The sequence below is a fragment of the Acyrthosiphon pisum genome, chromosome X (assembly GCF_005508785.2).
Source record: "Acyrthosiphon pisum isolate AL4f chromosome X, pea_aphid_22Mar2018_4r6ur, whole genome shotgun sequence".
Lineage (NCBI taxonomy): Eukaryota > Metazoa > Arthropoda > Insecta > Hemiptera > Aphididae > Acyrthosiphon > Acyrthosiphon pisum.
In genome coordinates this window covers 39,785,717-39,810,337 of record NC_042493.1, presented here as the reverse complement: position 1 = coordinate 39,810,337, position 24,621 = coordinate 39,785,717, and the positions used below count along the sequence as shown (strand labels likewise).

The 24,621-nt window shown below is 29.3% G+C and overlaps 2 protein-coding genes across 2 annotated transcripts; both read left to right on the top strand.

Moving 5' to 3' along the window:
* Window positions 1-10,345: 10,345 nt before the first annotated feature.
* Window positions 10,346-10,852, top strand: LOC103312040. Its single transcript, XM_008192043.1, has one exon. It carries the CDS (start codon window positions 10,346-10,348, stop codon window positions 10,850-10,852), a length of 507 nt encoding a protein of 168 aa, XP_008190265.1.
* An 864-nt stretch (window positions 10,853-11,716) lies between these two features.
* On the top strand, window positions 11,717-12,478 carry LOC103312039. Its single transcript, XM_008192042.1, has one exon. The coding sequence runs from the start codon at window positions 11,717-11,719 to the stop codon at window positions 12,476-12,478; it is 762 nt and encodes a 253-aa protein (XP_008190264.1).
* Window positions 12,479-24,621: the final 12,143 nt, after the last annotated feature.

Genomic DNA, 24,621 nt, shown 5'->3' with positions numbered 1-24,621 from the left:
CCTTTAATAAATTAAATACTAAAATTATTAATTACATTGCCCATTAGTAATTCTAGTTCTGAAAGAAAATTCTCTTCATTGCGACGTCTTAAAACATGGTTAAGATCAACAATGTGTGAAACACGCTTGACTGGACTTGCATTATTGAACATCCACAGGGACATAGACATCGATGTTGAAAAATTAATTGAACGTTTCTCCAAAAGCAAAAGAAAAATTCCATTTGCAATTTGAAAGCCATAAATAATAAGAAAATTAAGCTATAATTTTAAGTAGTACATTTACATCGTAAATTATTAACTATTGTAAAATTTAGCTTAAATATAGAAAAAGTAATGTAATTAAATATTTTATAAACAAAAAAGTAAGATTAAGTTACCTAAATATTAAAAAAAAAAATTTTTGTTTAATTATTTTTTGGTCTACTTAAAGGTAACCTAATCGTAATTATCCTGATGTCGAAAAATATTAACATATTAAACCCTGATAAATTAAATTAATAATATTTGATGCCCCCCCCCCCTTAAATCTTTTCTGGATCCGCGCCTGGGTGATCAGCCTTACCACTCCAAACACATTAGTTTCAGAATATGCTGATGACAAGGCAATGATATCCATCAATTCTAATCTGGTAATAAGATAAACTGGTGTCGCAACCTGCTAGATGCTTGAACATATAAACCCTCCTAAGTTCCTAACTAAATACTCAAAATAGGTAGTGACATCAGTGGGCGGCTTCTTCCATTATACTAATCGTGTTATATATTATTTTATCAAATTTCCTTATTGTTCTCTTGAATAGATTGTAATATCTTGTAAAAAAGAAAGAAATCAAGAGTATAAAAAAGACAATAGATATTTTGCTTCACTTAGAATTTAATTTTCAATTAAAATTAAATGCACTATGTTCTGTATATTAATATCATTATTGATTAATTTTTCCTGGCATTTCCAAATAGTGGTGCCATCAACTACAATTATAAAGGCACACATAGTACCATTCTTTTGACACTATGTGATGCCAATTATAATTTTACATGACATGTATGTCATGGCACATTGTGTTGATATTAGACTGCCAGGCAGGTGTAGTAGTGATGGGGGAGTTTTGAGTGCGTCTGAAATGGGTAGAAGGATACTACAGAATAATTTTAATTTTCCTGAAGCTTCACCTATAAGTGAACATTTTAAAGACTACCCTTATTTCATTGTGGCAGATGAAGCTTTTCCACTCTTACCAAATGTAATGAGACCATATCCCAGACAAGGAAATAATTTTCAACTATAGGTAATTTATTTAGTAAAAATTAAATAATAATTACTAAAAGTTGACTGAATACAAAATGTCTATTAACAAATAATATCCTCCGTTTCACGAGAGAAGGTACACGAGTCGCACATCCGACTGCCGCCGTCAACAGCGCGGAGCAGGGTTGCCAGAAACCTTCGTAGTAACATCGCCGCTAGAGAGCGCTAATATCGCCCAAATCACCGTTATCAAAATTTTAAAATCGTTTATTTTGCCGTTATCATAATAAAACTTCCATAGATAATAGACAAATTAAATATTATCTTCAAATATTAGATAATGCCGATTCTGATAATGTAATACCTAGAACAATACTACAGTACTAGAGACTGTAGAGAGCCTATATTGTAGTGACAGCCTGCCGTCAGGCATATATTATTATATAATACAATAATCATAATTTATAGTAATGGATACTTACTACATTAATACATAATATTATAATACTATTTAAATGTATTTATATATTATCTTATTAGATTCAAACAAAAAATTAATTGTTATCGGTTCAGCTAAATACCATTAAAATATATTTTTGATTTATTAATTTAATAATTTGAATACAAATTAGTCTAACAGAAAGTAATAATATAAGTCAATACTAAAATCAGGAAAAAGGAAAATACCTATACATTTTTTTGTAAGAAAAAAATGATTTTATTATGTCTTACTTAAAAATAACAATTTATAGTTTTTTAATTAAAAATCAAGTATAAACGTGAAAGAACATCAAGAAGTTATTAATTTTCCTAATAACTAATGACAAAACATTAAAATAACAAGGTCTTTAAATATATAACATGTAAATATTAAATAATATTATTATATTATAGTTTTGTTTTAAAAGTTGTCATTCACCTAAGCCTGTGAATGCAGAAATAACTATTAAATAATAAAAATAACAGAATCAAACTTTATAAATATTTAAAAAACTTATAAATATATATCAAACATAATACAAATAAAACAGTTGAATATTATATATTAAATACATAATAATCAGTAGGTAACTATGTAAGTAGGTATATAAAGTATTAAATTATTAGTTTTGGAAGAAATATGTTGAATGTAACATAAAATATTACATTTTGTTAACAATTAATAATTTAGTATAAAGTACATAATAAATATAAAATGAACAAAAATCTATTATAATATATTAGAAATTTATCATTTCGATAGTTGAAAATAATAATTCTTCATCAGCCTGGTTTAGATTTGCTACTGTAACAGTAGGTTCATCTGAATCATAGATTTTAGTCAAATAGTTCCAACATTTTTTTGGACGGAGAAAAAGAATTGCAACAAATTTGTTTAACAGAATTATGAATTTTTATTCTCAAGAGAGCCACTAACATTTCTTGACCCATTCTATTCCTTACCTTTGTTTTGGTAGCATTCATTATGCTAAACACTCGTTCGACAGTTGCATTGGAAATTGGCAAAGTTAACGTTCTTATTGCAAATTCACTCAGTTCTTTGAACTTTAGTTCTCCTGTAGCAGTTGACAAACTTTTTAATGTTCTATTGAACATTCTTATTGAAGATGTTTCACTAATTGATGTTCCAGGGAATATTTCATTAAATGATATTCCCCCTAATTGTCGCCATTGCTTTTCTAGAATATCTTTATCAACGCTGCTGTCTATAAAATAATACATAAAAAGTTTTATAAATGATTATTAAACATAAAATTAAAACATAATTATTAACACATTAGTTAAGAAAAACTACCTGCTAAATTCAAAGGAAGTTGGTCAAATGATGGTCTTTGATTTGAATTGAAACATTGATCAGGGCAGAAATATTCAATTTTTTCAATTGTAGACATATTATCTGGTAATCTGTTGCATAACTCATGACATAATTTTAGTAAAAAGTTGGTACATCTTTGTTTTACAGTATTCAACTGTTGTTGATTGATATTTTTGGTTTCAATACTTAATTTGGACTGAGTTTCAAATTGCCAACCATAATCAACACAATTATTTGAAAGATGAGCACCTGGAAATCTTAATGCATTTTGTACAGCTTCAATATCTGTTAGTCTGAGAATTTTTCTTTGAGTACTTTCTTTAATAATTTGACTTATATTATTTGGTTTCAATACACGGCGAATCAATGAAATCAGTAAATTTTTTAAGTCACAGTGAGCTTTAAATACATTGACGTTTGTACCTTGAAAAATAACGTTCACTTGAGTTACTTCATGTAATACTGGCTTTAAAAACATAAGGTAAAGCAAATTTGATTCATCTTTAAACATATCACTTAAAGTTCTTGATGTGTAACATGCTTGTTCTCTGCTTTGAGAAACTATGTTAAAATGAGTTTTTAATGGTAACCACTGACCCAATACTGCCTTGACACAACCATACCACGCCAACCACCTGGTAGTAGATAGTTGAACCAGCTTGGGGGGCTTTTTTCCATCGTATAATGCTGCAAACAATGACTGATATGTGATTTGTCTTAATGAACTGTGTGAAAACCAGTTCCGGGACTCTCGTATCAGAAATTCTAATGTTGAAGGAAGTTCTTCGCATGCTTTGGCTGAACATAAATTTAATGAATGGCAAATACATTTGACTAGCACAAGATTTGGTATAGATTCCTTAAGAAGTGTAAATAGCGAATGGTTTCTTCCACAAAGGTTACTAGCACCATCAGTACCAATCCCCATCAGATTTTTAATGTTTAATTTCGACTGTTCTAAAAAATTTATGAATATATCCTTCAAAATATCTGCGGTAGCTTTATCAATTTCAACAAATCCTAAAAAATCTGTTACCATATCAGATTGAGTAAAACTATAATAACGTATACAAAAGGCCATATACAGTAGAACCTCATTAGTCCGGACTAATTGGGGCTCTAGGTTGTCCGAATTAATGAAAGTCCGGATTAAACAAAATAACCAAAAATCGTAAATTATAAACTTATAAAAATGTTATTGCATATTTTATTAAACCATATATTATTATTATATTATTAAAAAAAATAGTAGATACATACATAATTGTATTACATACATATAATCATTACATACATAGTATTAAGGCACACTTTTGTTATTCACATTTGACACTGGTTTAAAAAAACTGCTTATCTTTGGTTGTCTTCCTTTCACAGTGATTTCTTTAACGATTAACTCGCGAAGATGCCTTAGATGCTCATAATATGCAGATATGTTTTCATCGTTATTATCTTCAACGTATTTGATGACAATGTTTAGATGATCATTTATTTCACCAAGTTTTGGCTTAGGGTTTACATTACGATTGATACCGACTGACGTACCGAACATATACGTATACATATATATAAATGGATTATATGTAATTAGATAACTTTAATGACAATTGGTATTGATAAATATGTTATCGCAATAACCCGCATTTATGGGAAATTTGTAGAACTCGTTTTCATGTTTATTTTAATCTACGGGGAAAACTAGCGTAATTTCTTATTTACGTATTATAAACGGCTGTCCGGATTAAGCGAAGTCCGGACTAATGAGGTCCGGATTAATGAGGTTCTACTGTACTTATGAGTGCTTATATCAGTTGACTCATCTAATATAACTGAATAAGCATTTTGACCAACGTCTTCAACCAGTTCCGTTAAGTACGCTGGTGCTATAACATGTGTAATTAACTTTGTACACTTTGTACGATGGAGTCGAAGAAACGATAGTGGATTGCTGTTAGAACCATTTATGTCTTCTTGCCTTAGTAACTCACCAAGATGATATATGGTCCTAATAGCTGAATGTGTTGCAACAAACATACTCAGTTTCAAATCTCTTTTTTTATCAGAATCAGATTTGGCTGTAAACCCTAAAATAAAATAAAATATTTAAAATGGTCAATGGATATTATAACGGAGATTATATATTTTGTTAAAACAATTTTTAATTTTTCTTACCATACGAGACAAGAGCTGGTTGCTGTTCAACAATTAAACTGCTAGCTCTGGATTTGTGGGTTATTGTATTAGCATGTCTTAAGAGATCAGTTTTATGGGCCCTTAAAACAGACCTACAGAGCTTACAGTATGCTTCCCCTTTATCTGAAAGTGCATCTGGCGCACGTTGAAGCCAACCTAGTATAACAATAATTTATTATTAATTGATAGCTTACAACAATACATCAATACAGTTTTTTAATTAAAATAAATGTATGTATAATGTGGATAAATCGTTAAGTAAAAATTGTACTGTCTATGTTTAAAATTATAGCTAGCATTACATACCAGAAAATTTAGAACTATTTTCCCATTCAGTGTTGTATTTTTTCTCATACTTTGAATACTTCACCATTTTGATTTTGCAAGTGTAATTGTGTGGACTGTAGAGTCAATTCGTGATGAAGACAAATTAAAATATGTAAGACTTGAAATATGCCATACCCAAACGGAATACTGATAACTGATAACTACGGTTTGTATTTGTATAATATATTTTAGTGTATTTACAGACGTAAGACAATGCATCTTGGTCTTCCCTAGTTTCCATCTTCTATAAATAATTATGTTCACTTACAACTACTACAGAGTTGTACAGACTACAGAGAATGATCGGCAATTGGCATTCAGAAAGATAAAATGATAACGATGCAGTTGTATCTATTCTGTGGTTGTAGGGTGTACTTGTCAATATTCACTTTTGTCATAGATATAAATTAGTTTTGTGGGGCAAGATTGTATTTACTATCACGAATCAACATTACATTATTTATACCACGGTCATATATTACTATTATCATATTATTATTTTCTATTTGATTGTTAAGATTTTCTAATAACATTAAACACTGATAAAAAAAAAAGAAAAAAAAATTTATTTTCTTATCAAATTCTTGTTAATAACCAACTAAACAAAATAATTATAACTTTTTAATATTTTTTGAAATCGCCCAATAACGCCAAATACAAATTTCAAATCGCCCAATTGGCGACCAGTCGCCAATGCTGATTTTTACGCGCCAATATAGGTTCTAAAATCGCCCAACCTGGCAACCCTGGCGCGAAGGCCAAATTTCCCCCACTTTTTACTGCCCGGCGGTACGTATGTGAACGAGTCGTTGCCGACCGCAGCCGGAACATTTTACGATCGTGAACGAACGGGCGAAATTGGTGGGAGATGCGCATCGACGGACGAAAAAACGTGTACCTTCTCTCGTGAAACGGAGTATAGGGATAATTTAAAACATTTTTTTATATTTTCAGATTGAGCCGAGCAAGAAGATGCATAGAAAATTGCTTTGGAATATTGGTATCAAGGTGGCGTATATACAGAAGAGTGATTATTGCTTCTGAGCCAACTGTGATGAGTATCATCAAAGCAACAGTGGTTCTTCATAATTTAATTTTAAAAAAAAGAAACTGAGTCAAGTAATACAATATTTTCGATTGTCTAATGTATACGTAAATTGTATACATGTCACCCTTTACAATTTTACATGCACTTTATTTCTTTTTATCATGAAAATCATTTTTATTTTATATGTCTATACACATATTACTCACCTACATGTTTTGGTGAAACTGAAAAAATTGCAAACCATAATTCTGCTGGTTTAGTTCCTGTGGGTCAAATGGGAACAAATTTTTACGATCGAAATTCAAAGGAAATTAGGTCAAAATTAACAGATTACTTTGCCACAGAAGGCAGTGTTCCATTTCAGTATGATAATATATAATTCAATTTTGTAAAAAGCAATAACTATTTATAACTATTGATCACAAATAAATATATTTCATTAGAATAATAAAAAAAGACAATGCTTACTTACTAACATAACATTAATAAAATAAAATAATAAATAAAAAAGTTTCCTTTTCACAAAACTTTAGAATAATAAAAAATAAAAATTGCGAGTATTAAACATTTAGTTATCGATTTGTTCAATGACAATAGCAATCAATTGTCCTTGAAGAATTCTTTTTTCTTTTTTGGTAAGTCTGACGTCAAGCTTGCCAAATATGAACTGAACTTGGTGTCATCGTTGGACTCAGGCTCAATTAATACAGGCTCCAATGGGGGAATAGGTCTACTCCGCTTTAGATCTTCCATAATCATTCCCATTTGTCTTTCCATAACAGACCCTGTTGGAAATAAACATACATTTTGCAGTGATTAAAAATGAATATTGTAGTGTATAAAAATACATATTTCATTAATTACTCAGTTTCAGGGATGAAGTACTGAAAAATCTAAAAATATATACTTTTTACAGACTTCCTGTCTTGTTTTGATTTGAACCATTTTCAAGGCTGGTGTGTGAAGGTGTAAGGTTGTCAACAGTGCTATTTAACAGTTTGTGCATAATACAATAAGAATACATGTTTATATTTCTAATGCCCATTTGCATAGTCAATGTATGTTTCATAAAAGACATGTTAAGCTATGTGTTATTTTTAATTATTTATTTTTACATTTTATGTCACGTATAAATTGGCTATGCAAACGGACACAATTAATTAAATATTTTTACCATTTTTAAACTATCAATACTTCATCTAAAAATCTTAAAATGCTCAAATAACACCATTCTTGTTTACCTCCTGCAGCACCACTTACCCCAAAATTTTTTTTCCCTAGTATATCTTTCCTTAAGATATTTCCAGCTCTTTTTTAATCCCTGAATAGAATATTTGCCTACATATCAAGAAAATGTATTATGAATAATTAATGATAGCATATGATTTAACAAATTTATATACCGTCAAATTCAGTAAATATTTTATTCCATATATTGTTTTTATATTTTCAGATCTTTCTCCCAACGACATTTTGTGATTCCAAAGTGGTCTACAAACTTCCATTGATGTTATTAAACTTCTTTTTGGTGCTATTAATGTTGATTAATGTTATTATTATTGATGTTATTAAACTTTTTTTTTTTAAACTCTTCTTTGGAAACTCCTACAATTTTTTGATCAGTATTGGAAGTTGATTGCTCTTTATGAATATCTATATATATATATATATATATATATAAAACAATAATTATCTATAAAGAAAATGATTTGAATATAAATTTGAAAACACCCTTTGGCGATTCTTCATAATGTAAATCCTCATCATGATCTGATAATGAATGAAACCAAGAAGGCAAAGTCATTGGAGTGGAATCTGGATGAATATCCTTAAGAGCACTAGTTGGGGCACCTGGAATAATTTTCTTAACAGTACTAGTACTAGCAGCCAGTGGCGCCGAGAACATGGTTCAAGTCTGGCAACTGCCAGACCTAATTTAGAGGGTGGGTGTCCTGGGGATTGGGGTCCTCTTACATATAGTTTATGAATTACCATACGTAAAATGTAAATAATCGTGATTTTGATATTATACAGTTGTAGTGTAGAACCTACAAAACAGTTAACACTCGCCACACGGCACAGTGTATAGATTAAAAGTTCAATTATTTTACAATTAATCTAATAGTATGTTAAATAATATGAGGTCTATGATTAATTCTTTTCTTTGGGCAACACTGATTAGCAATATGAACCACAGACTGTTTTTGTACCCAATGATAACATAAAATTATTATTAAAATATTATCTAAGTTTATTATTAGTTATTTATTGGAATAGGTTGGTGGTTAGTATTCACTATTAACATTAAGTATTCGCTTTTTCCTTACGGCCTACACTTTTTCCATTTACATCAAACACAATTTGCAATGCCTACCACTTTTGTAAGTTGTGGTCGTGTTCGTGATTTTATTATTAATTCAACTAATTGGCAAAGACACGTATTAGCTTGCAAAAAGCGAAAGTCGTCTAAAAGTCACAATTATCGTACACTAACAGAGTTTTTAGTTCCAAAAAAACAAAAATATCACCAGGAAAATGATAAGTTTTTCAAATTTAATAACCGTTGGGAGTTCACAGTTGTTCATGTTTATTTCATTATTTATTTGATTGTTTTTTATGTATTTGAAATTGACTTTACGAAAAAAATAATAAAGTAACAAAAACTTCCATTTTAGAAATTATAAAATATAATGTTCATGCATGTGAAATATTGTTGTATAATTTATTTATTTATTTACGGAATAAATCCATTTACAATATTAATATATAGTGTACAGTATAACAAAACATATGCTGAATATTTAGTTTAGTGATTACATATTATTTAAACATAGATATAGTATAAGTAATAGTTTACAATATATTAAATATAATTACATTTAGACTGAATTAACAGTGAACAATTAAAAACATTGAAACAAAACAAAAAATACATTTTAAATAATCAAACCTTAAATGCTGATTTAATACTATTTATAATATTACAAAAAACAAATCTAAGTTAACTGAATTTGCAATAGACATCAGTGAATTTATTGGGGAGGAAAAAGAATAATTGGTTCGTATATTTTTCAAAGTGAATAAATCGTTATTTCTAGTTAAATTAATTTTTGCTTTAAAATTTAGTCTTTCTAGTATTTCTGGGCATTCAATTTTGTTAATTTTTTGTAATATCTATATATTAATTTAAAAATAAATATCATATTAACTGTGTATTTTGAAATTGTCAATATGTTAGAAGATGTACATTCTCTCTCGGATAACCAAACTGCTATAGATAGTATTAATGATGAAAGTGAGTCAAACCAAGGTAGTTATGTGTGTTATATTTATTTGAGAATTTCATTAAATTTAAAATTGTCCAGTTTATTCTGAAAGTATTATTAACATTTAAGAATATTAATTGTTCAATAATTATGAATGTGAATATTATTATTTAACAATAAATACGAATTTGAAGAACTGATATTCATGTCATCATTGTCTACTTGGGATAATGATCCAGCCATTTTATCAAAAATATCGAGATTTACTCCGGAGATGATTGATTTGGTGTTAAAAGGGGTCCATGTCAACCAAAAAGTAATGAATTACCCAATGGTAAATTCCCTAAAGAAGCAAATCGATGTTTTCATGAATCGTGGTACTATAGAAAATTATCTGATGGAACTGAACACAGGGATTGGTTAACATATTCTCCTAGGTTAAACAAAATGTATTGTCTATATTGTATTTTATTTGGAAGACATGCCCAAAAAGCATGGGTTACAGATGGATTTCGTCAATTTCAAAATGGTACTATAGCACTGATTGCACATGAAACAACATCTGTACACGTAGAAGCCTCACTTAGTGTGAAATTGAGAGAATCCTGTATGCCCATACTTCCAATAATGGTGAAAGAAAGAAAGAAACAGGTAGCTTTCAATCGAGAAATAGTAAGACAACTTGTTGAGATAATTAAATATCTTGGATATCATTCATTGTCTTTTAGAGGACATAGAGAACAGTGGTCTAACATTATAAAAGGAAATTTTAAAGATTTAGTTGTCCTTTTGTCCACTCATTCGCCAGAAATTTCACTTCACATATCAAATCTCCAATTAAAAGGAAGAAAAGAATTATCTTTTATATCTTGGAATCAGCAAAATTTACTTATTAGCGCAATATCAGAGGAAATATGCACAATCATCAAATCTGAAATTAAACTTCAGCATTGATACTACTTTTGATGTGTCTAGGAAAGAACAAGTTACATTTATTGTGCGTTATATAAACGAATTTGGAATAGTTTGTGAAAGACTTATTGGTATGAAAGAATCTGCTTATACTACTGGACAAGCTTTATTTACATTATTTTCTGAAGTAATGGAATCTAATGATTTGGATTGGAAAAAATATTTGGTCGGACAATCTTATGATGGTGCAGCTAGTATGCAAGGCAAGTATAATGGACTACAAACAAAAGTTAGAGAAATTAACCCTCAAGCAGTATTCATATGGTGCCATGCTCATAGATTAGGTCTTATAATAACATCTGCTGTTGGTTCTTGTTCTACAGCAGTTAATTTATTTGGGAATTTAGAAAATCTCTTTGTTTTTATAAGTTGTAGCAAAAGTCGTAATTCCATTTATCGTGAAAAACAAACGCTAAGATACCCAAATTCACGTATAAGGTCTATAAAAAAAGTTGAAACAACCCGGTGGATATCGCAAGCATTTGCACTTGACACTGTTTTAAAGACATTAGAATCAATTCTGGATACATTAGAGGATGTGAAGAATGTAGAAGGACAAGTGGATTATTGGGTTGGAGCTGTAACGGACTTATTCAGTATTTGGAATCATTTATATTTCTTTTAACAGCCAATGTTTTCAAAAAAATTTTCGACTATGTCGAACCAGTTAGTCGAGCCCTTCAAGCACATAATATTGACATTTTAACAGCAATTGATTTTTTAAAAAAATCTGAAAAGAATATTTCCAACTTAAGATGTGATACAATATTTCAAGACTTTTACGATACAGCGAAAACCACAGCACAAGATTAAAATTTTGAAATAGAATTAAACTTGCCAACTAAAATGCAGAGGAGAGTTCCACGTCAATCTGGTGAAACGAATAGTGATGATCCAATTAATAATCCTGTTGTTTCTTACAAAGTAAATACATACTTTGTTATTATTGATAAAGTTTTAACCGAACTAAAAAAAAGGTTAACAGAAAAAGATAACACCATAGATATTGCAAAAGATTTGGCATTAATATCCCCAAAGCTTATTTATGCTATGAGAAAAGAACTAAGTATTCCCTCCGATGCGTTTTCTTCTATTTGTGAGAATTACAAACGGTTCCTCAATAAAGATGACATTTTACGAGAGTATATTCAGTTCATTAAGTCTAATATTGAAATAACTGTTTCTGAAAAATTACCTGATTTTCTCCATACTACAAACTCATCATTTGAAGAAGAATCTAGTTGTGACGAATCAAATCAAGATGAAAATGAAACTGACAACGAATTGACAACTAACACAATTCAGTATTCAGGAAGTCTTTTAATAATGTATAAATTCTTTTCACTTAAAAGCTTGAAAGGTATCTTTCCAAATTTGTATCAAGTAATACAAATTGGTGTAACCTTACCAATATCAACCGCTTCTACAGAGAGATCTTTTTTAAAACTAAAGATAGTTAAAACCAGACTTAGGTCAACAATGACTCAAAATAGGCTTGAAGATCTCTTAATTATATCATGTGAATCAGATATTAGTGTACAGACAGAAAATGTTGTTAATAATTTTGCTAAAAGGTCATCTTTATTATCTAAAGCTTTATCATTATAATTACATTATAGTTTATATTTTACTATTTAAAGAAAAGTGTTTACCCATATAAATGTTGTAACAAAGCCATCTTCTTAACCCCCTCTGATTTATGGTGTCAATATAACAAAGCAAATGATTAAGTTATTACTGAATGAGTGCATAAAAATAATTTAAAAATTAAATGTATATTTATAAATATACCTTATGAAATTATAATAAATATAAATGTAGATATAATATTCATAAAAGTTTAGTGTACTTACTTTGATAAACGACATGCTAACAATTTCAAACAGCCAATTTAATAATTAAATGTAACCAATTGAAAATAATATTCAATGTTCAACTGAATTTTCAATTAAATTTTAATTACAGGTTATTTAAATTTTATCATTATTTTTTTAGTTATCATTTTTCTGCACTTTATCTGTAACCACACGGCCAAAAGTTGAATATATCAACTATTCGGTATCGTTTGGTTACTGTGGTATCGTGTGATAAAATAATGATATACCATATGGTAAACCTCAATTGAATGACGGGGTTCAGCCAATCAGAGATAATTTTTTTGTTTTACTGTAAAAACCATGCTTTTTATATTATTTAGGTTTCTCACTTGAAACGATAAAATTTTATTTTATTTAAAAATATAAACATTTGTTGCATTAAGTTTCAATAGTAATTTATAAAAATGGTTTTCTTTAAATAAATATACTGCTAATTTCTTCAGACCCATCCATTCGTAATGAGTCAAAAAAATATGAACAGGAGTTATCAGATGATGCCAAAAAATTATTGATAATACCAGAATCAGAAGGCGAAGAAAGTGACATAAATCAATCCTTTTCTGAAATCAGTTTAACTGATTAATCAAACAATATAGTATACTCCGGCCCACGAGAGTCCATATGTCAGAACGCGTCCGTCGCTGCGCATCGGTTCCCCTTCCATACGCTGAATCTACCGATCGGAAACCGGCCGGCAACGATCGCCGACAGCCGTCGTTAGCTGTGTTTTTATGACCAGCTGTATTCACGTTGCCGAGTGGTGGGAACAGCACTATGGTGGGAGAAAATTCGGCCGGCAGCTGTCGCGACCGTCAGTATCGATGCGCGGTTTACTTATGGACTCTCGTGGGCCGGACTCCGGAGTATAGGTACCTATATGCAATGATTTACCTCCGTAGAATATATTTTAAAAAATTATTAATTTTAAATGGTTAATTTGGTTCTTTAATTCCTTATTTTTTTTTTGTTTTAAATGTGTATATTTATTGAAAGAAAAGATTTCATTTAACTTTAAGAGTCGATAAAGCACCAAAATCGAGGTTTTTACAATAATATCTACGATATATTTATTTAAAGACAACCATTTTTGTAAATTACTGTTGAAACTGAAAGCAAAAAAATGTTTATATTTTCAAAGAGCTATCAATCTCCTTTACAATATGTATGTATTGAATAGTTGGTAAAACTGCGTAAATTTAAGTATTACTCCTCAAAAGTTAAAAAACCACTAAAACACTTAAAATGTCAACATAATATAGCAATATTACGAAAAAAATAATATGCCGTTACATGTAGATATACAATGTAATAACTGTTTTAAAAAAATTCTATTTTTATCGTTGAATAGTATGTGAATATTAAATAATAAGAAAATGTATAAAAGTTTGAATATATTATCAATCAAATAATGTATATATTTTATACTAACAGTTGTAAGTCAGGTGTATGTTAATTAATTCTTTTGAAATTCTGGTTTAAGCATCAGAATATTGTAACGATAAATTATTGATAAAAAAAAACGGTACTTTTGGCACTCTAAATTCGTGTTTCATACCACTGTGAGCCGACGGCATTCATTATTATATTTTGTTATTGATATCATAACAGTCCTAGCGTTTTCGATGAAGACCGCTAGGCACCGACACTATCGCATGATTCTGGTACCATAACAATTACTGACTTTACCTCTACCACTCGCCTACCATGGTCATAACCAGTCTACATCTTCTTAGTTCATGGTGGACACGTACAGACGGTCGTCGGAGCGCGCCGTCAGTCGGTGGGCGGCACACAGGGCAGGGTACGCACGATAATGCGCGAAAACAGACCAATTTTGGTAGGCGCGCGGAGACTACTCTCACTAGACAGACTATAATATCTATTATAGTTTGTCATGTAAAAGTGTTAAGTATGCAACGCTCCAGAGATAGCGTTGTGCGCCGTCGTGGCCGGACGTAACCATGCCCATGTCTCCGTGGTGGGACCCACGCGGCGTACTCGCAGCAGAGGTGCATTATTATTTCACGAACAGTCTAGTTGAACGGGTCCATACAATATTGACATAGATCATTGCGTAAATTGTCACCTGTGTATTTCTAATGCACGTACCATTACGCCGCGCCCTTGATCTTTTCTAGACTTACTTTTTAATGAAAGCTCCTGATTACTTAAATATGTGTATCAATACATAAATTACAACAAATTTAACTAGGTGGCTTGATTTACATTTGTAACCTAATTAGTAATTACTTTTTAAAATACACATTAAATAATAATTCGTTATGAGTAAATAAATTTTTTAGTAATCACGTTGCGTCTTTTACGTTTTAACTTAAGGTAACCCGAAGCACTTTTCGTACGATAGTTGGTTATTCTCCTTCATAATTATTTAAATAGGTAGTTAACATTAATAAATATAAGCAGCATAATATACCTAAACCTAAGTCAAAATTAATAAATCTTTGGATAATGTCATTGAACACCTATTGAAAACTATGATTTAAGTAACAGTAGATTGTTTCAAGTTTCGATGAATAATATTTTTCTAATGACAAGTATTTAAATTAAATAACAGATAGTGTTTTGTGATTTATTTTTTGGCAGATTATCTTATACAGTATGTAGCTATGTTTGTATTATTTTTGTATGAAAATATGTACACACGTTGTAAAATATATAAGTTTATGGGCTTATGGATGATTTTTTGTTAACCCTCATAGTCCTGGTCCCGATAGTGACGATTATTCGAGTTTCTACTGTACTTATAAACAGATGATGTGACAAAATATTTTATTTGGTAAAATAGCAATAACTGTACAATAGTTGCTGACATTTTTGTTTATGGTTTCAATGAAATGTGTATAAAACATTCTATAACTTAACTTACACAATGTGATGTACTTATATCATAGAAATTAGGTAGATAAAAATTATAGTATAAATAATTGTTTAAAAATAATTGGTTTGTCAAAAGCCTACTACCTACAATAAATTACAATAATTTTTTATAATCGATCTTTTATTCGTAAACTAACATTAAAAAGTTCTGATAAATTATTTCTAAAAGCTGGATGTCATGCTCAATTTTTTTTTTTTTTAGTATTAGTACTACAGGCGGCTAAATTCATTTTTATCAAAAAAATTGAATTTGAAAGTATCATGGGGTGTATAAAATGTAATGATTTACTTTAAAAGTTTCAAGTACTCAAGAATAATATTTTTAAATTATAACAAATTAACTAAAATCGTTATTCTTGGTTAAAATATCTAATTTTTTCCACAAATGAACATAAAATTATTATAAAAAAAATTTGAATCATGATTTTTTAATATTTTTAAAAACACGCGTCAAAATATTTTGAAAATTTTATTAAGTATAGAAAATAACCATTCGGTGTACCTAAATTTCAAGTATTTACGGTTATTCATTTTTTAATAACAACTAAATAAGAATAACGTTCCATGAAAATTCGAGTCTATATCTAATGTTGTAAAAATTCGAGCTTCAAACGCTCATAAAAATTTAATTTAGGTTTCAGGTAGGCATTTTTTTTTTTTTGGATAAAGGTAGAGATTCTTGTGATAAATATACTATTTAATTGTCAAATTTTAGATACATAAAAAATAATTTTTATGAATTTTGAACTCAAAATGATTTGCACATTTTCGTGATTATTCTGAATTAGTCAAAATTCAAATTTTAGACGCTCGCATCGATTTTTTATATTTTATTGTAATTCAAAAACGAATAACCGTAGGTACACTCAAAATATTCACATGGTAAAACTTTCAATTCATTTTGACACATTTTGAGCTATTTATAGCCATGAGAATTTTTTTAAATGTAAATTATTTATGAGTTAGAATTTCATAAACATTTTTGTTCTTAACATCAGTAATAAACCCACACATTTTTCTACCTTAAACAAAAAAAAAAGTTTACCGTTAAGTTACACTATCTATAGCCATCAGATATTTTTTAGATTCTAAGCGGAGTGATAAATATAAATTGATTTTCAATGATGTGTTTTTTTTTTTTTGTTTTTTAATAGATAATATCAGTTTAGATAATAAAATCTTTTATTATCTATGACTTCACTCGTACATTGATGGCAACCCTAAAGTAACATTAAATATTACCAAGTAATGAATCGTCCTGATAAGTATTGGTGATATCAAAAATTATAAAAAAAAAATGTTGAACATTTTAGAAATATCTAAAAGCTAGAAATAAGCTGGATAAAAACAATAAATGGCTAGGAAAAAGGCCAGGATCCAGATACAATTTTGTATGAGCCAGCTTAGAACGGAAAAGGCTAGATCTAGCCTTAAAAAGGCTAACATGGCAACACTGTATAGAGTTCGGGTCCCGTACTTGGTATGCTTGTCGACTCGAGTGTTGACTTTCCCGGGGAAATACGTTTGAAAGCTTATCGTGTAGATAAATATTATTTTTATTTGTACATATATACTATTATTATAGGAACAAAACACCCATACCATAATATAATACATTGGTTTCAGAAGGCACTTTTATAGCTTAATTGATTTATACTACGTCCTTAGCATGTTATAATATACTAATTGCCTTATTAGTTTTATCGTCAAACACTACTAGAAACGTGCGCTTCGCTGTACATAGATAATAGATACGTAACATCATAAATCGCAAGGTAACTGTCTAAAACAGCTCAATGTTTATAATTTGGATTATTTTAAATTGCTGTTTCACTTATAAATCCATTTCCAGATACCGAAATACTGGCCACATCCTTATCCACAAACCAATTTAACATTTCAAGATTTCTAGTCAAAACATCAAGTTTTTCAAAAGGAACTAAACCTGAAACCTTTTTCCGTTTTGCAATACCAATGGCAGTTTTGTTTTTACCTAAAATATAAAGTATGAAAATAAATTTCATCAAGGATAATCATTTGAAAATATTGGAATATACAATCATCTTTTGGACTTCCTCTTTTTGGAAATCTTGGAGGTAGAGTTGGTAACTGATTAAGTATTGAAATATTATCTATATCTATGTTGTCTGTTTCCTCTTCATTCATGTGTACTATATCATCATCCATGTGTATTATATCGTCATTGGCCAATTCATCATTGTCTACTGTTTGTTTCAATAAGTTATCTAAAAAATAATTATTTAATTGTTAAATTTGATATGTAGACCTACTTATTTTATTGGGTCAATTTACCTATGTCTTCAAGTTGATTGGGATTTTCATCCTCCCACTTTTCTGCAATTTATTTAAGAATGTTTAATCTGAGCAGGTATTCTTGTCCCGTTGCTTCTGACGTTAGAGAAGCAAGCCTCTTATCCTCTACATGTGCTTTCCTATATTTTTCATGTTGGTTTAAAATGCGCTTTGGTTTCATAGGTTCTACGGTTATAACATTTACTGGATCTTTACTTCCTGAACTTTCAACATCTAATTCAAAACTCGAGGGAATTACTCTACACACAGTACTATAATATTTCCTCGACCATCTTTTTGCACACAATTCTGAACAATATAATGACATATTTTTGATTTGTCCATCTTTGAATATGTGATGGCAAGGTAAACACAAACCTGTTAGAAACACATTTGCTATCGGAAACTTCAATTACCCCTTCTCTCGATTTAATTTTGACCGTTTGTTTCAGGTTTATCAACAGACACTATTTGTACTTGGTATATTGATTCAAATTTTGGCAAAATTAGGTCAAAAGCAAATGTGGTTAAATGCCAAAACATCTGTTGCTGTTCGTAGTTCAACTTTGAAACAAAAACATCCTGTAGCAGCATGATCTCTCTCTGTCCTCAAAGGGACCATTTCCAACCCTGCAAATGTGTTTCAAGTAAGTATAACTAGTATACTTTGCCCATTACTATCGACAATTACAAAAGGTTAAATAAAATGTTATGATTTATTTATTTATATAATATAATATTTATTTATTTAATAGGTTACAACCAAATGCAGAGATTGTACAAACCTAGCAATATATAAAGTGGTAGTCTCAAATCATTGACTTTATTTATTGCGTCTACAAATAGCACTTCAGGACATGATACAAATATTCTTTTAATTTCATCATCTTGATAGAATATTATGGTATTTAACTCATTATTATTGTTTTTCAATATTTCCAAAGTAACTTCTTGTTTGTTTTTAAAACTTTCAACTAACGATTTTAAGGCATCTCACTCAGTGGCGGCTCGTGCCTAGGTGTGCAGGTGTGCGCACACCATATAGATTAATTAGATATAATAGTGAAAATGTATAATAATAATGTATACCTAATAATAAATTAATTTTAATACAATATATTCTGTTAAACTGTATTTATTATATAAAAAAATTAAATTTTAAAAACAAACAAACGACAATATTTATTATTATACTCCTAAAATGTAATCGAGTTATGTAACAAATACTCATCAACTGGTGTGCAGCTCAGTCTGAACACTGTCTGTCCGTGTAAAATACGTTTGGTTGTCGAGTGGGGGAATCGGCAATTATATGTGACATTGGTGTGCAGCTACCACTGCACACTCGTCAGGCGGTCGCACGCGATAAACATACACGGAGGAAGATATCAACTGTGTAATGGCTTTAATTTGTAAACTCCGCCGTTTTTCGATTTTTATCGTTAAAATTATCCCGATTAATGTATTATTAATATTATTTAATTTTACAAAATTAAATTATGTTAGTTGTCAGTTGTTGTTCACCAGTGACAGTGATTATTAGGGACCGGATTTATATGCACAAAAAATCCTCAAAATATGCTTCTAAAAATGCTGTAATATGTTATAAAATATGTATTTATTTTTAAATATGTACTTAAATATGCACTTAAAATTTTGTTTAAGACTATGTAAAAATATGTAAATGTATTATGTAAAATTATATAACAATATTTATTAATTAATATGGTATTAAAAAAGTATAAAAAAGCTTTTAAAGTATTTTTTCGTCTTCGTCGCCATTCAACATTCTGTATCTTCAATCTATAAAGTATTAGCTCACATTAATAAAAACTGAAACAAAAATTGAATTCATATTTTACCTTATTGCATTGGATGATCAGAAGTTCCTTAATGTGTTCAAACGTTAAATTCCTCCGATTATCTGTAAGTACATTTTTATACATTGAAAAACTTCGCTCGACCTCAGCAGTATTTATAGGAGCGTACTTCATACATGCAATATCACTTGCATTTAAATCTTCAGGTAGTTCATAGTTTCCGTCTATTTCTCCTTCCAAAATCTTAGAAATTGTCTTCATTATTTGAGATTAGGGGCCATATTTCGGAAAAGTATCGTACGCGATGGAGCTTTTAAAAAAACTTTTTTGACGTTAGAAATAAGTTCATCAACTTGAGGGAATTTATTTCTTATTTATTCGGCAACCCTGTGTAATCCATGTGCTACACATGTAGTATGAACGACTTTTGGATAAAATGATTTAATAGATTTACCTGATTTAATCATATAGGGTGCAGCATCACTTAAAAATAGCAATACCTTATTGTGCCGAATACCAGTAGGCCATAAAATTGATAGCGCCCGATCGAAAAGTTGAGCAATTGTGCTATGGTTTGCTTTTTCCAAAGCCTCGGAATGAAGTAAAAATGTTTGACTTGGTCGATCTATTTCTAATGTGCCGACAATTACATTCGCTACATATCGTCCCTCACAATCGGTAGTTTCGTCGATTGAAATCCAGATATTATGATCCCCAATTGAACTTCTTATGTTGTTCATAGTTTCAGAGTAGCATTTTTTCACATAATTTTTTCGTAAGGTTGACTCATCTGGTATGTGTCGTTTAGTATATTTTTCTAGGAAAGCGCGAAGAGATGGATTTTGTAATTTAAATAAAGGAATATTTGCAGAAATAAAAACTTGGCAAATATCTTCATTAAAGTTTCCACGTTCATATTAGAAATAAAAGTTTTGTTTTTTATTTATTGAATGTGTTTCTTTGAGTTTTAAATGTCTGTGTTTATCACGTGATAAATGTTGGTCTACCAAAAACTTTGTAGTCGCATTAACTGGAATTTCACAAATATTGCAATACAAAATTGAACCATCGGTTTTAAAAATATCTTTATGATCGTTTACGTATGTCTGTAAACGACTCCTAATTGGAGTTTTTACTTTAGGCATTTTAAAGTTCCGAATTAAAATTATATTAAAACTCACTAGACGCACTCGGGCACAATTTTAAACATCAAACGCAAGACACGGACTGACATCGAAAACTGACCGTCTAACACTTGAATTCTATTATATGAGCAACGAATTTATCTATATTTATATATATATGTTGCATATGAGTATATGACTATATGAAGTATGTAATCTTATCTTTGGAAATAACAACCGGTGTCAATTTTATCGATGTTATGTGTCTGTGAACGTGAAAATACGACGAAAAACGAATATATGTATTATAAATAATAATATGCACTTTAAAACTACAAATATGCATTCAATATGTATTTAATAGGTAAAAACGTTGAAATATGCAAAATATGCAAAATAAAATTGGTGTTATTTTAATAAGAGTGATCGAAATCGGGGAAAATTTTCATCAGATTTCAAAAAGCTTATTCCAATACATATATGCATTTGCATATAAATCCGGTCCCTAGTGATTATATTGTGTACCGCAGTTTCTTTTGCTTTACCCAGGCCAGTATTTTATTTTTATTATATTTTAAACATGAATTCGGTTGAATATCTTTTGGAAAAAAAGCTTTCCTTACATACTCTAGATGACAAAAATAATATAAAATCCTTAGGAAGGCCTGATTTGAATGTCTGATTTAAAATTAACACAAGTTATTAAAAAAAAAACACGCCAATTTACTCGTACATTTACAAATGATATTTACATAAAACATAATAATTGGCTATGTGGTTGTGATAAAAGAAATGCAGTTTTTTGTTTTCCGTGTTTATTATTTGGCGGAGAATTGGTATGGACCAAAACAGGAATGAGAGACTTAAATCATTTAAATGATCGAATGAAAAAACATGATTTAACAGTTAAGCATAAGAATAACACCTTAAATTTGGCTACATTGGGTAAAACAAATATTCTTTCAATGTTAGATAGCGGTTACAGAAGAGGTATTTATTTTATTATTTTTATATAATTTAAAAGTATCTTCATTAATTTTGTTTTTCTTACTTAGGCATTGAGTTACATAACGAAAAGGTTTTCAACAATCGATATATTTTGACCCTCATTATTAATTGCATTCGATTTTGTGGTGCTTTCGAATTAGCATTGAGACACAATGAAAAGGATACATCTTTGAATCCAGGAATTTTTCGTGATTTAATAAGCTTTACTGCGGAATTAGATAGTGTATTTAGTTCATTTAGAAAAAGCAACCGTATTCAAAGGTACGTCAAAAACTATACAGAATGAGTTATTAAAGTGCATGTTAAATATTTGTCAGCAAGAAATAAAAAAAGACTGATTATTTGTCAATAACGGCCGATTAGAATACTGATGTTAGTGCCATTTTTCAAATGGTTATTGTTTATCGGTACATTGTTAAGGATAAAGTTGTAGAGGTTTTGGGGATTTTTAAAACCCAAAGCACACAATTCTGAAGAATTAGCCGAATGCATTAAAGAACAACTTGACCAACATTTAGGAAACGGATAAATTAATTGCTCAGACATATGACGGCGCTTCAGTCATGAGTGGAAATATTAACGGAGTTCAGGCTAAAATTAAACTTCATTATCCAAATGCTAATTATGTACACTGTTACGCACATCAACTTAATTTAGTTATGGCTAATGCTGCTTCAATAAATAGGAATGTTCGAATCTTTTTTGCAAGCCTTGGAGGTTTTTATTCATTTTTTTCAACGTCTTCTCAAAGAACTGTTATACTGGATGAAGTTGTTCAAAAGCGTTTACCTAAAGCAGCTCCTACGAGGTGGAATTTAAATTTAAATTTAAATTTAAACTGAAATTGTCCGTAAACTGCTCAAAACAAATCAAAATATTTTTTAAATTTTATCATTTATAGAAATGGAAATATAAACAACCAGTGAAAATTTCATATATCTACAGTCATTCGTTTTAAAGTTACACTAAAAACCAAAATCAATTTTCTCGAAAACAGATTTTGCGTAAAAATTCCCGTTTTTTCTTAATTTTTCTTTTGTTTTTCACGGCGCATTTGAAAACTATTGGAAAAATTTTACTTTTGACCCCCCCCCCCCAAAGTACCAACTAGATTCACTTTCCTATCAGAAAAGGTACTGTGAAGAAAATCCAAGCACTTTTACTGTCCTAAAAGGTGATGACAGACACAAAAATAAAAAAAAAACACACATCATTGTAAAATCAATACATTCATCGTTCCACTCAGAATCTAAAATACTTATAAAATTGGAAACTAAAAATGTTCAAAAAAATAATTTGAAAATTTTATGTATTCTGAATATATTTTTTAAGAACTATTGGAATACGTATTCTAAATACCTTAATTCTCATTTATTTGAATATGTATTCCGAATACAAAATTAAAGTATTCTTTACAAGATTGTTAGATAGCATAGGTACTGTACCTATGTACCTACTTAAAGTTGAAACCATGACCAAAATGAAATAAAATAATCGAAATGAAAACTCTCAACAAAATAATCAACTTAAAAACTTACCACTAAATCATAATTTTGGGTACCTACCTACATTAATTTCAAAACTAATGGAAACATTTTTGATTCAACGCCAGGCATATACATCAATATTTTGATTAGTTTCAAATGAAATGTTTCAGCACTATAATACCTACTTAACAACTTTTTTTTATATTATTAATATCATAAGAGCTATAATGGAAAGCCATTTTCATTTTATTTCTTATAACAGTGTCAACAATATTCATTAAATAATATATAATATTCTCTGTTGAATACAGTTGTCACTTATAGATCATAAATACTCAGATAAGTGATATCCAGATATTGTCACAGACAGATATTAATCATTATTCTTAACACTCAGATCCACTCAAAAAAAAAAAAATCAAAAATCAAAAATCAAAAATCATATAACCACAGGCATAATATTTTTATTTATTTATTACAAAACCGGCATTATGAAATAAATATTAGAAAAACAGTATTTTTTTCCTATACCACTTTAGTATTCTGTTTTTATAAAACTATAGCTAAATATAGGCGCCTGGAAATATATATCCAGCCTAAGGGCGGATTATAAATATCTAAATATATTTACTATTTGCCTACTGGTAAATACGAGCATATATTTATATATATATATATATATTATAAATATGCAATAATTACTTATTAATTGTAATGAATATTTTTTTCTTAAGCTGAATTGAATGCCTTTATTGAATTATTTACAATTTAGAAATTTCCCTTCTATTATCAAATACCTTTTTAAATTTTCACAATAAAATATTATAACAATTTTGCTATTATTCGGGTAGCAATGAACAGATAACCAATAATTTATATGGATAATATATTTCTGAGTTTCTGACAGTCGAATACGGAAAAAAATTTAGATATTTTTAGAACAAACCCTATAATATATAATTAATATGATGGGTACACCACCTGAATAAAACACAAATTAAGTTATATTTCTGTTACTTAGCAATATAATACGAGGAAGTAATTATTTTTTTAATGTTCAATATTCATTCACTGATAGGTAATATTAAAACATGCATTAACATACCGTATTTAGTAAAATGCTCTCATTTTTTATTATGCAACATCAAGCCAATGTACATGTAGTCAAAACAGTTAATTGGGTACCTATTTAAAAGTGTGGTTTTGACATATTGTTTTGGAGAA